At 40.7% G+C, this 12,208-nt stretch overlaps 1 protein-coding gene across 4 annotated transcripts in view; it reads right to left on the minus strand.

Moving 5' to 3' along the window:
• The window catches only part of LOC116062409 (complexin-2), a 60,576-nt gene that overhangs the window by 6,718 nt on the left and 41,650 nt on the right, over positions 1-12,208 (minus strand). Inside the window, exon 2 of one of the 4 annotated variants that reach the window (XM_031317088.2) lies at positions 11,838-12,014. In XM_031317088.2, the coding sequence (XP_031172948.1) occupies positions 11,838-11,868 (31 nt within the window). In that variant the 5' untranslated portion in view covers positions 11,869-12,014. Of the gene's footprint in view, positions 1-11,837; positions 12,021-12,208 lie in introns of all 4 variants that reach the window. The other 3 variants (XM_036004872.1, XM_031317090.2, XM_031317091.2) reach the window with 3 other exon arrangements.

Here is a 12,208-nt window from a genome sequence, read left to right on the forward strand (position 1 = left end):
TGTCTGTAAGTTAAGCTAACACACGTAACGTCAGACATATCGTTAGGTTAGCGTGATGATGCTGTGGGTGGGCGTGGCTTTCAGAGCATGACGCGATGCCCTCAGTCTCTATGCACGTCTGCGTGTGGCAGGAGTCCCAAGGCCAGGGGGAGGGGTTACACGGAGCGTCGAGGAACCTTTAATCAGACTCAGCTGCTGTCTTTCAGTCTGTTTTTTTCCACTGACTTCAGTGTGAAAGTTTTGGTTTGAGAAAATGACAGGAAGGTCGTTAAACATTAACGGTTCAGTCATCGCTATATTGATTACCGACCCTATCAACCCTCACAGAGTTATTGTGGTCATTTAGCGTTATGTGGCAATAAAAAAATGAAGTACTGCCTCTTTTTAAGCACACAGGAGCCAAAGGAGAACATTTCAGAATGATCAGAGTAAATTACTGAGAAGAAATGTGGCTCTAAGGACTCTGTGGTTGGCTCTGGGGGTCTGTGAGGCCAGGGGTGGCCGGTCCTGTCGCTCTGCAGCAGACTCATACAATGCTCCTCATTGCCCTGCAGCGCTGTGTGGTGGCAGCAAATCTGATGATGACAAATTAGCACTCAGCTGGTTGGGGGGAGGGGGGGGGGGGGGCCTCGCTGGGGAAGCAGGTTAAGGTCAGACTGTCCGCTGAGCGTGCCTCATTGTGTTGAAACACTCAAACACACACCATATGTACTGGAACTGTGTGCGTGTTGTGTGTGCGCAAACACCTTCAGAGCAAGTGCGCGCGCACACACGCACACACACACACACACACACACGTAAATGAGCAAACGGTTTGTTGCTCATGCAAGAACACACCAACACACACGCTGCTATGTTATCTGTTTTGACTATTCTTAATCTCAGTGACACACGATTGACTGTATGCACAAAACATAATCATATCAAATGACATTAAGGGTTAAAAAAAGTGAAATAAGGTAACATTAGCAAATTACATATGGCGCGTCATATATTCTTTCAGTGGGTGTCGTTCAGTCGGAAAATCTGAAGACCCTATAAAATCACTGCTCCTTCACTGCAAGCAATGCAGCATGACACTCCATTCAATAGGTGTCGAGATAATAATCTAGCAAAAAATAGTTGATTAATCGGCTTGTTGTCAACTATTTTTTGCTAGTAAGAAATCGTGAACACTGATGATGGCTTCTAGCTGAATTGCGTTTGTGTTTTGTCCACATTAAATGAGAAGATAACTTATCTGTGTGTGACGTAGTTTTTAGTTTTCTTTGATCCTGTCACTGCCGTGGACTCCATACACTGTCTAAGATTTAGCGCCTTGCTGGCCACTTTTCATTATATCTTTCATAATTCAAACAATGCTTGGCTGGAAGTTTTCATTCTTTGATTTTCTTTTACTGCTTGTAGCGCATTTGCTGCTCATGATCTGAACATTGTCCTGAAGGAACAATGCTGTTATGAATGCACAAAGGATATGTTACATGTGCGATTTCTGTCTGATGTAGGCTATTCTTTGTCATGCAGTGTGTAAACGCCTTCTCTGCTATTTGGGTTCATGATTAGTTGCCACTTTATGCAATAAAATGGTTAATTTTATAACTGTGCTGTGCATAGCCAATGCTGCTGGTTCTGCCGGTGCCAATTTTAGCCTGAATAGGTTAAAATTGAAAGGTTTTTTTCTATATTGTGGTGTACAAACTTTTTAGACTGAGCTTTGTTGGTTGAGCATGTTGCAGACAGTACTGCTATTGCCGTTGTAATGCAGTATGTTGGAAGGTAAAATTGTTGCTGTTTTTTTCAGTTTGTCCTTTTTGCTACTTCTACGTCTTTTTGGAAATGGCCCACTCACTTTTGTACTGTCCCGCCCAAAATACTATTTCTGCCTACGCCACTGAATTAATCGCCAGCTATTTTGATTATCGGTTAATTGGTTAGAGTCATTTTAAGAAAGAAACATTACATTTCTCTTTAAAGAAGATTGGAGCTTGTTAAAGGTGAATATTTTCTAGTTCCTTCTCTCCTCTGTGACAGTCAACTCAATATCTTTGAGTTGGGGACAGTTTGTGGATGTCATCTTGGACTTTGGGAAACACTGATCGATATTTTTCACCATTTTCTGACATTTTATAAACCAAACTACTATTGGATTTATTGAGAATATAATCGAAATATACATATGTACTCTAAGTCAGAGTATGCAAACTGTACAAATGAGACGTCCGAAGTGATCTGAACCAGAGGCTGTTATGAGCTGTAAATGAAATGGGAACGTAATTATTACTCCACTCTCCAAAGAGGTAGAGCGTATCTCTTTGACCCGTCAGCGTCTTTACCCTTCACATGTTCCCTCCCTCCATCATCCATCCATCCATCCCCCTCCTCCGTCCATCACTTCTGTCCTCTACTGTTCCTCTTCCATCCCCCTCTGTTTTTCTTTCCCTTTTCCTCTACTGAAGTGATATTACAAGAAACAAATGTGACCTTTCGCTTCTTTTATCCACCGCCTTTCATTCATTTACGTCTTTCCTGTTCCATCTTTCCTACTCTTTCCCTTCCTTTCAGACCAAATTTCTTTCCAGCGTTCGCTTCCCTCTCCACAACACAACCATCAACCATTTGACACCACTGCAGCTAGGACTCGTCTATCCTTCTTTTCGTTCCTTTGCTTCCTTGTCCATCTCCCCTCCTCCGTCAGTCCATTAAAGACCAGTTCACAGATTTCCACTGCAGACAAAAGTGGGAAATTCGGGGCAAAGTGCTCAAACGGCCCCAGTCCTCTTATTGTGCAATCAAACGCTCTTTACTTCACTCAATCTTTTTCACTGGCCACGTCGTTGTGCCACAGGGGCTTTAATGCACAAAAGCACAGGGTTTAAAGAGGCGGAGATACGGTGGCGTGATGGTTAACGTCACTGTGGCTATATCCAGACACATTCGGTCTGACGCAGTTTCCTGTCTTTTTGCGGGTGCTTTTCCTGAGCGCTCGCCCCCGAAGTGCAAATAGCCTATTTCTTGTAAATTTTCTGCGGAAATGTATTGGAATTTATTCGGATATCACAGGCCCGTAAAATAAAACATTACTTTTTTTCTATTTAAAAGTTTAAAAAAGTGACAAATGATTGTAATAAAAAACTATTTTGTGAGTAGATTATGACAAATTATAAAAAGATTCTCTATTTTTTCTCATTTTTATTTGACATCTCCCCTCCTTTTTTTGAGTATGACTGACTACACAAGAACACAACACATACCGGTGTACACACACATCCACTTTGTCCAGTTTAGCTGCAACTTTACCTTGTTTGGTCCGTTTAAAATTAACCCTGGAGTGTTTGGTCCTTTTTTAAAGTCAAATTTTTTTAAGTACAAAAAAAGTCTGAATTCTGAGAAAAATCTGAATTCCAACTTTGTTCTCAGAATTCTGAGATTAAACTCAAAATTCTGTCTTCAAACTCAGAACACAAATACATGTTTCACATGTGGTCCTCTTCCGTATATTAAGGGTTGGTTTATCCAATATATTTTTTTACTGTTTAACTTATTTTACTATTTATTTAAATTTATTTTATCGTTATTAATACATACTGTGTGTATATGTTTATACTTATATTGTTTATATTCTTTTTAGCCTTCTTATATTTGAATGTGTGACATGCTCCAACAACACCATGACAAATTCCTCGTATGTGCAACGTACTTGGCAATAAAGCCCTTTCTGATTCTGATTCTGATTCTGATTCTGATTTCCCACTTTCTTTTATAACTTGTCATTCTAGAAACAACGCCCTCGTTATTCAGACAAAAAGAGCAAAAAACTGAAGCAAAGACTTCACAAATCATCAAATCAAGTCTCAGTTGAACTCATTTATAATGAATGAAAGAATAACCACATTAAGATATTCTGTAATTTTGCAAACTCATTTGTTTTCTCTCAGGTCATGATGTAGATTGAACAGCTGAGACAGACAGTAGAAGAGGAGGACGAACATTTGTTAGTGAATCACGTTAATGTTGCTGGAACACAGCGTGCACGCTCGGCCAACCCTCCCCGGGTACGAAAAGGGTTAAATAAACTGTATCATCTCGAGCCGAGGCCACAGAGTGAAGACAGCGTCTCTTCAACCAGAAGATGTCATATAATATTTATCTGAGAGTGCAAACATATCCGAGCCCCGGTGGCTTTGCACCCGGCCCCTCTATGCAGGAAGTCTGATATCTCCTGTCTGGTGAGCAGCGAGGGAAGCCAGAGAGAAAGATTGAAAAACAGATAAGCAAAAGGAATATAGGAAAGAAATACAGGATAAGGTGGCCAATAAAGGTTTTTGATGAAAGTTATGATAGATTTCAAAAAGAACTGAAGGAAATTGTGTATTTTGTTTGCTTGAGGTGAAGTTTTTAGCAGAAGGAAACCCGAGAAAAAAATGTGACAGAAATCCATTTGCCAAATCCATTAAATTATGCCGCAGTGACATTTACAGCCACGCAGCCTTCAAGAAATGTTTCCATGTATACCGGGGTAATGTGCTGTTTGAACATTAGCTGGTGCCTCACAAAAATGCCAAGTTCATTTTCTTTCCTTCTTATGAATTATTACTTTTCCACGCTAGAACAGGATGCTGGTATATTTCTGATCTACTTCCTCTGGAGAGTGTTGTGGGTGTCTGAAGCGGCTGTTTAAAGCGGTTACGTAAGCGAACATGCACGTGGGTTGTTGTGTTTTGTATGGCTGTTTCTGCTCTGTTTTATACTTTTAATTTTGAGTAGACCATTTAAGTGTTGTTTGTTTTTTTTTTTCGTTTCTAATTTGAACCTGCTTCCTGAATAGGGTTGGGTATCCTTTGGGTTTTTTCGATACTTTGAAAGCGGTGCTGGGGCCTAAACGCTGCCTGAACCGATACATAAAATCCTGACGGTGGCGACTGTGACTCAGCTGGTCAAGTCGCAGGCAGCTGGTTTTAGAACTTAAGAGATGTCACCTGTTTCAACAGCTAATAGTGATGTCAGCTTGTATAGGAAGCTACAAACGCTAGCAATAATTCATTTTCTTTCTATGTTACAAACTGTGAGCTTGTAGAAATGGCTTGGAAATGGTTTTAGACGGAGGCTCAACAAGCGTCCGCGAGCACGGTAATGTAGTCGAGTGAGCTAGAGAGTGACTGAAGAGAGCGAGCGGCGATAGAAAAAGCATGAATTACATAAATAAAATGTGTTTTTACCGATTCATCACTAGAAATGCAATTGTAGTATCACCAACGTTATCCACATTTAAAATGTAGACGCAAGAAACGATATATCCAGCTACAAAACGCCTGGAAGTCGGAAGTTCGGACGGAAGTACAGAGTTGTTACTATGGAGATGATACACCGTTTCATCGCATTGGTGTGAACTGGCAGGTTTCAGAGCGCTGCAGACCGACACGTTGGAAGTAGTTGCAAGTACTAACTTGTCTCGCAAATCTTTGGTCTGAACTGGGCTTTAGGCTACTTTAAATCATCTTGAGAACTGTATGAAAACGTATTTAGGAGGAGCAAGTGTAACAAAAAGGTAAAAAAGTGAGAGATGGGAAGGTGGAAGCCTGTGTTTAAGAATGAAAGAGAACATGAGGGTGGTTCGAAGGAGAACACAAGACAGAGGAAATCAGAGAGACAAAGCTTGGACCATTGACTCCTCCTCTGGCCGCTCAGATGGATGGCAGTGGTGCTGGATAATTTGTTCGAGGTGGACGGGTTTGAAAAATTAGTCATTTAAATAATGGATGACCTCCATTTCCAAATTACGCCCTCATAAGTCACATGAGCACCACATCGATCAGATGTTTGGGAAGCAGTGCGGCCTCGTGCCTACATCACTGCATGGTAATCACTTTGAGCCCGAATCCAAAACCCCACACATTCTGCTGAAGTGCTCTTGAGCCCCATAAACTGTTTGGTTCTGTGTGGAGTCTCCGGTCAACTAATCAACCTGCACGTGGTTTCCTGTTTTTTGCACCTTCCCCGCCTGCTCGCCATCATCCTGCCTGCACAGGAAATTAAACCGTGAGTTCGACCTGCCTGGTCAGGACCAGTTCACGCTGATCCCTCCGAGATTACCTAGACATTATCTTTTATATGAGCTTTTATATGAGAAAATGCGAGATGTTCACGTATTTTATATCCTGGCGAAGGCAGGAAGTACATATTGGGGACAAAATAAATGTTTTGATGGCACTTTTCCAGAGACAAGGTATAAGATAGGGTGAACTTTGTTTATCCCCAAAGGTATAGGCTGTAGAGAGACTCAGTGGTCACATCTAATCACCTACGCACATGTCAAATACCCACATCACCAGCATCTCTCACCGTATATCAGAGATGGGGACTCGAGTTTGAGACTCGGACTCGAGTTGCATTTAAGTCACACGCACAGTGACTTCAGACTTGACTTAAGACTTGTCCTCTAAAGACGTCAGACTCGACTCAGACTCGAGATAGTGGACAATCTGTTTTTAGGAAACGTCGATAAGCTGACCATAACCTACCTACATAACATGTAATACGTAACGTATCTGCTGCGCGCGGCTACACGGACGACAAACATGTCGACCGCATCGGCAGTTGCAGTGCCATTCATCAGAAGCTTTAAAAACTTCATCCAAGGCCCAAACAAAAGAAGCACTGAACACAAAATATGTGAACTCTAGCTCAAAGAATTAAGACTTGACTTGGACTCTAGTTCAAAAACTTGAGACTTGACTTGGAATCATGCTCAGAGACTTGTGAGCATCTCTCACCATAAATATCCTCAATCACATGTTGTGCGCAAGGGTTGCAGAGGACAAAATTAATTGTCTGGGGAAGTCCCTTGAGATTTTTTGCCATTTCTAATCAACTTTGATCTTCATGCTCGTTTAAAATGTAGTAATGGTCGAGCTGTTGATGGTGCTTGATGAAAAGTCGGTGGCATCACTAAAGTTATTAGGACTCTTTATCTGACCATGAATGTGATAAATAAACAAAGTTAAAAAAAAACATTAAACATAGTTTAGTTTTGGTGTCTTTAAAACGACTTGTTGCACTAAATGTGCATGGTGTCCGCCCAGTGAGGTTCACACCCCGGTCCATGGATCCGCCTCGCTGTCCAGGACGGATTCATCTAACACAACAAGGAAACTCTGATGAACTCGATTTCTAATTAAACAACCAGTAAATACAATTTGTGGCCCGCAGCTGAAATCTATACCTCAGTCTGCACCAATGAAATGCTCTGGTGTTGTCCAACATCTAATGACATTTGTGAGGCCTGTGTGTGTGGCGTGCGTGCGTGCGTCAAGTTAAATTAAAAATAAAGTTGCAGCTAAACTGGACAAAGTGGATGTGTGTGTACACCGGTATGTGTTGTGTTCTTGTGTAGTCAGTGATACTCCAAAAAACTCAAATAACAATTAGAAAAAATAGAGATTTTTTTTTTATAATTTCATCAATTATCACAATCTACTCACAAAATAGTTTTTTTCTTACAATCATTTGCCAGTTTTTTAAACTTTTAAATAGAAAAAAGTAATGTTTTATTTTACGGGTCTGTGATATCCAAATAAATTCCAATACATTTCTGCAGGAAATTTACAAGAAAGATCTATGTGCATTAGTCGTGTACTAATTATAGGGAAAATAGGAACACTGCTAAATTATACACTTCCAATTAATTTAATCCAATGATTACTGGTGTAACTCTAATTTAAAACTAAAACTATTTTGGTCCGTGCACAACAGGTCAGCTGAACATGTAAGAATGTGAGATTTGTTGACATGAAATGAAAAAAAAAATTGAAATTCAACAAAAATATGTATGATACAGTTTATAATAATGAACAAATAATGAATGAAAGATACTTTGAGAGAAAACAGTCAACCTTGAACGTCAACATTTACTAAATGGAGGTTTTTGCTCAAGGCACATAAAATAAATACAAAAATATGTTCAGCTGCTACAAAATCAATCAGGTTGGGTCATTTCTATGCATGAGAAACACTGCAGGGTTGTTGTTGTTAGATTGATGTCCTGACACGCCCACCTAAACACCGCACTCCCATTGGCTGGAGTATACACTTCATCTCATTATGGCCTTGTTCCCCTCAGGACCAAAACCACGACAGAAACCTCATCTGTGTAAGTGTGTATATATATATATTCATGGACGACCAGCTGCGTCTCAATGAAATAAATGCCGGTCTGTTCCAGGAGAAAAGGTCACAGCAAAGATAGCATCTCTACGGGAGGAAAATCACAACACTTCAATCCGGGATGGAAGGATGGCTGAAGGGGTAAACTGCTATACTGTAGCCTGTAACATGCAAAAAAGGAGGGATGGAGGCTTCATAATTAGTGTTGGGCATTGTTTTGATTTTAACAGTTATGATTCCAATTACGATTCTTCCTTTCGATTCCGGTTCTTATTGATTCTCGATTCTGATTCTTTGAGGGGTGGAGTTGAAATGGGTCACATGCTTATTTCAAATTAAATTTTTGATTCAATGGGGATTTACAGTTTTACCAGGCTTTTTCAACGTAAAATAAAGCCACACTTTAGAGCGCCGCTTACTGTGCTCCATGGCTGCAACGCAACACGCTACGGAAAACCGAAACTTGCGAGCGTTAAATTTGGAACCGATCGGATCGGATTCTAAACAAAATTTTCCAAACGACCCAATAAAAAAACGATTCCAATAACAAGAGGATTCCATTGGAATCGTAATTTTTGAAACAATTCCAAGTTGGAACCAGTTCTCCATGCCCAACTCTACGCATATAATAATATGTTGTTTTTTTAGAAAGGAATACTTTAAGTTCAAGAGAGAACGAAAAATGCTAACAACCCGATCCTCACGGCAGGAAGGACAAAAGGATGGATGGAAGGAGGGAGGACTAAGTGAAGAACGATGGAGGAACAGTAAATTGCAACAAGCCTGTAGGAGAGAAGGATGAGTGAATTAGAAAAGAGATGGGGGATCAAGCGGATGGGGAGCATGGGAATTGCAGGGCCTACACCAAGCTCAGAGGACGGGAAAGAAGAATGGAGGAATGGATAAAGAAAGAGATGAAGCGATGAAGTGAGCCCAGCCAAATGTTGTTCAGACCGAACGAGATACAAATTTGGTGTCCTTTTATTCGTGCAAATTTGAGGGCTGGAGTAGGCTACAGATTTGTTACCAAAAACGGTAGCTGACAGGGTCAGACAAAGTATCAGGATCAGGTTTTTGGCCATTTTGTAGCATAAAGTCTCAGGTGAGGTTTAGATTTCAGATGTAATTTGTAAGAAATGTTCTCTCTTTCTGTCTTTGACTGTGCCAATCGCCTGCGTCCATTTGTGTCAAGTAGATAAAAGATGCCCTGTGGGGAAAGGCAAAGATATATCCAATATCATAGCCAATGGGTTTGATTAGTCTGGTGAAGAAATAAATAAAAGTCAAAATGCTAAAGGGCCTAAATTCGGCAAAACAAGGACACACCAAGGCCCTGAGTAAAAGCAATCTTTTATAATGACTTTCTATATTATATATTATAACCAAGCAGGAATGTGGCCATAACAAGAGGGGATTGCAACATCCTGTAGGTCAGACATCTCTTAATTAGGTGAGGGGTGACAGGGGAACTATATGTTTATAGGCCCACTCCTCCTTCAGAGGGCGGCTGAAGAAGTCATTGGACCAGGATTGCACTGAAGCAAAGGACCAAATGATCCTGGCCCCAACCAACCAATGGAGACCCATGGAAAACCTACCTGAACATGCAATAATTCAATTTAAAAAAGAGACCAGATCAAAAGGAGCACCCAAAGACAGTCAGACCCAATACGAAACAGCCCATTAGACCTGATCCAGAATGTGGTCAAAGCCGACAGATCAAAATAGAGAGGGAACAGCAACACCCAGACCCAATTAGTCTGAATATAATTTGGCCTCAGTCAGACCCTCTTAAAAGGAGAAGAAAATTCAAGAGCGAGAAAGATTTAGGTGCGTAAAGGGATCAGGGGAATAAAGCATGGAGAAATCGATGGAATGAAAACCGAGAGGAAGAAATGAGAAAGGGGGGACGTGAGATGGAGATGGACGAGGGAGGGGAGGAGTAGAAATAATCGAGTGATGGGGATGAGAGAGTTTTGGGAGGAAAAAAGAGAGAGGGGCAGGCTGAACTATAGAGGAATAAATCTCATTTCATTCTGGCCGGTGGTCACTGAGCTGATGGAACGAGATGAGAGGGTTGATTTAAGGAGACATTGACCCCTGGCCCCTGGGGGCCCCTCACTTACAAGAACATTCACCCAGCCTGTTTTATGTTGCTCTTACTGATTGAGTCCAACCTCAGTCGATGTACAAGTCACCTGGGGTATGAATGAAAAGCCGGGGCAAAGCTTTGAACTTACAAAAGAACTTGTTACATTAAAAATGTATCACATCATATCCTGATGATTATTCCATCCTGTAATATAGTTTAAACATAAATACTTCAAAACATTTTGAATAATTTGATTGATGTCTGCTTTATGTCTGATACAACAGTTTCTCCCAACCATATGACGACATAGGTTGTTTATTCCTAGCCTCTAATACGACTCACAGGAGCGTCTTCATGTCTAAACAACAGAACGTAAGCATTTTAAATGTGTCGATAATGGAACATCGCAGTTTGGTTTGGGTTAAAATCATTACAGTCGGTGTTGTAGTACTCGAGCTCGGGCTTGGTCTCGAGAGCGGTCTCAAGACCACTTTTTGAAGGTCTCGGAATCGACCGCATTTTGACTCGGTCTCAGATAAAGAGGACTCGGATTTTATTTCAAGACCACAACTGCCTTTTGATTATTTTATCAAGGCATTTCTCATGAAACACTTATGGCAATGAGAGAGGTGAATGAAGAAGAATCTTAATTTCTTTTCTGTGGAGGTTTTTTTATGGGAATGTGGATCTTTCAGATTAATTTGAGGAGTGCCAATGGTTAGCATTTTCTACATTTATCATGTCATGCAGTGTGGGACTCTCACTGGTCTGGTCTTGGTCTCAACCCCTTACAGTCTTGGTCTTGGTGATGACTTGTTCTCGGTTTAGGTGGTCTTGATGACAAACACTGGTTTAGTTACTTAACCTCCGGTTATGCACATGACACAGAAGGTGACGTAGTTTTGTTTGTTCCGATTGGATTCTAAAAAGTATTGTCTGTATCCACATCAAAACCTAATTAGTTCTTCCTGAGCCCGTAGGCTAACTTTCCACGAATTTCCATTTAAATCTCTAATGACATTTTTGAGATATCCTGCAAACTAACAAAGCTACACCAAGGATGTTATGTTTCTGAAATCTGGTCATTTTACACCTCTCACATGCAGTAGGTCATATAAAATCAACTATTTTCGAGCTTTGCAAACTTGAAACTAAGTTGCAGTAACAATGTTGATCATTTAGATTCAATATGATCAAATCATCTCAAGCAGAACATGCAACTCCTCCAAGTCACTGCAAAAAAAACAGGTATTTGGTCATAAACCACAGCGTTGGACAGATTTGTTAGTACATTGGTGCTAATACAATGGTCTTAACAAGATTTAATGACATTTGATCCAACCGTTAAGCAGTTAAATGATCGTTGATCTGCCTTGCTCGATTGCCAACATGTAACTCTACACAGAAAAACCTTTAAATTATGCTTTATATTTGCTGACCGCTTTACTGGGCTCTGAGCTAAATTTTTCGAAACCATCTTAACAGAAATTTACCAACTCTTGTTCCGGCCTGATTGCAGCATAGAAAATTGCCGAAGCATTGACAGATTACGATGCACATGCTGGAGCTACAGTTGAGTACTTACCACCTAAAGCTTGCTTCATTACAAAATCCATGATTCCTGCTGATTCGTGTAGTTGTTTATCTCAAAACCAAAGAGAACTGAGCATGTAGCCACCAAGCCTGGGATCTCTGGGTGTCTTGGTCCTTTGCACTTTCCCTTCCTTCTGTCGTGATGCTGAACGTCTTCAGTGACTCTCTTCTGGACCTGAGAGAGAAGACATCAGTATTAGTTTGAACACATGGTAATTATGGAAATGCTGGGTTTACAATTCCATCTTCAAAACGTCAATAGAGACACTAAATACAGCGATATAGATCTCCAGTCCGTCAGTATCGGACAGTGCAAGACAGCGGATCATGCTGGTGTTAAGACAACAGATAATGTGATCTTCT

This window comes from Sander lucioperca, chromosome 1 (assembly GCF_008315115.2).
Source record: "Sander lucioperca isolate FBNREF2018 chromosome 1, SLUC_FBN_1.2, whole genome shotgun sequence".
NCBI lineage: Eukaryota > Metazoa > Chordata > Actinopteri > Perciformes > Percidae > Sander > Sander lucioperca.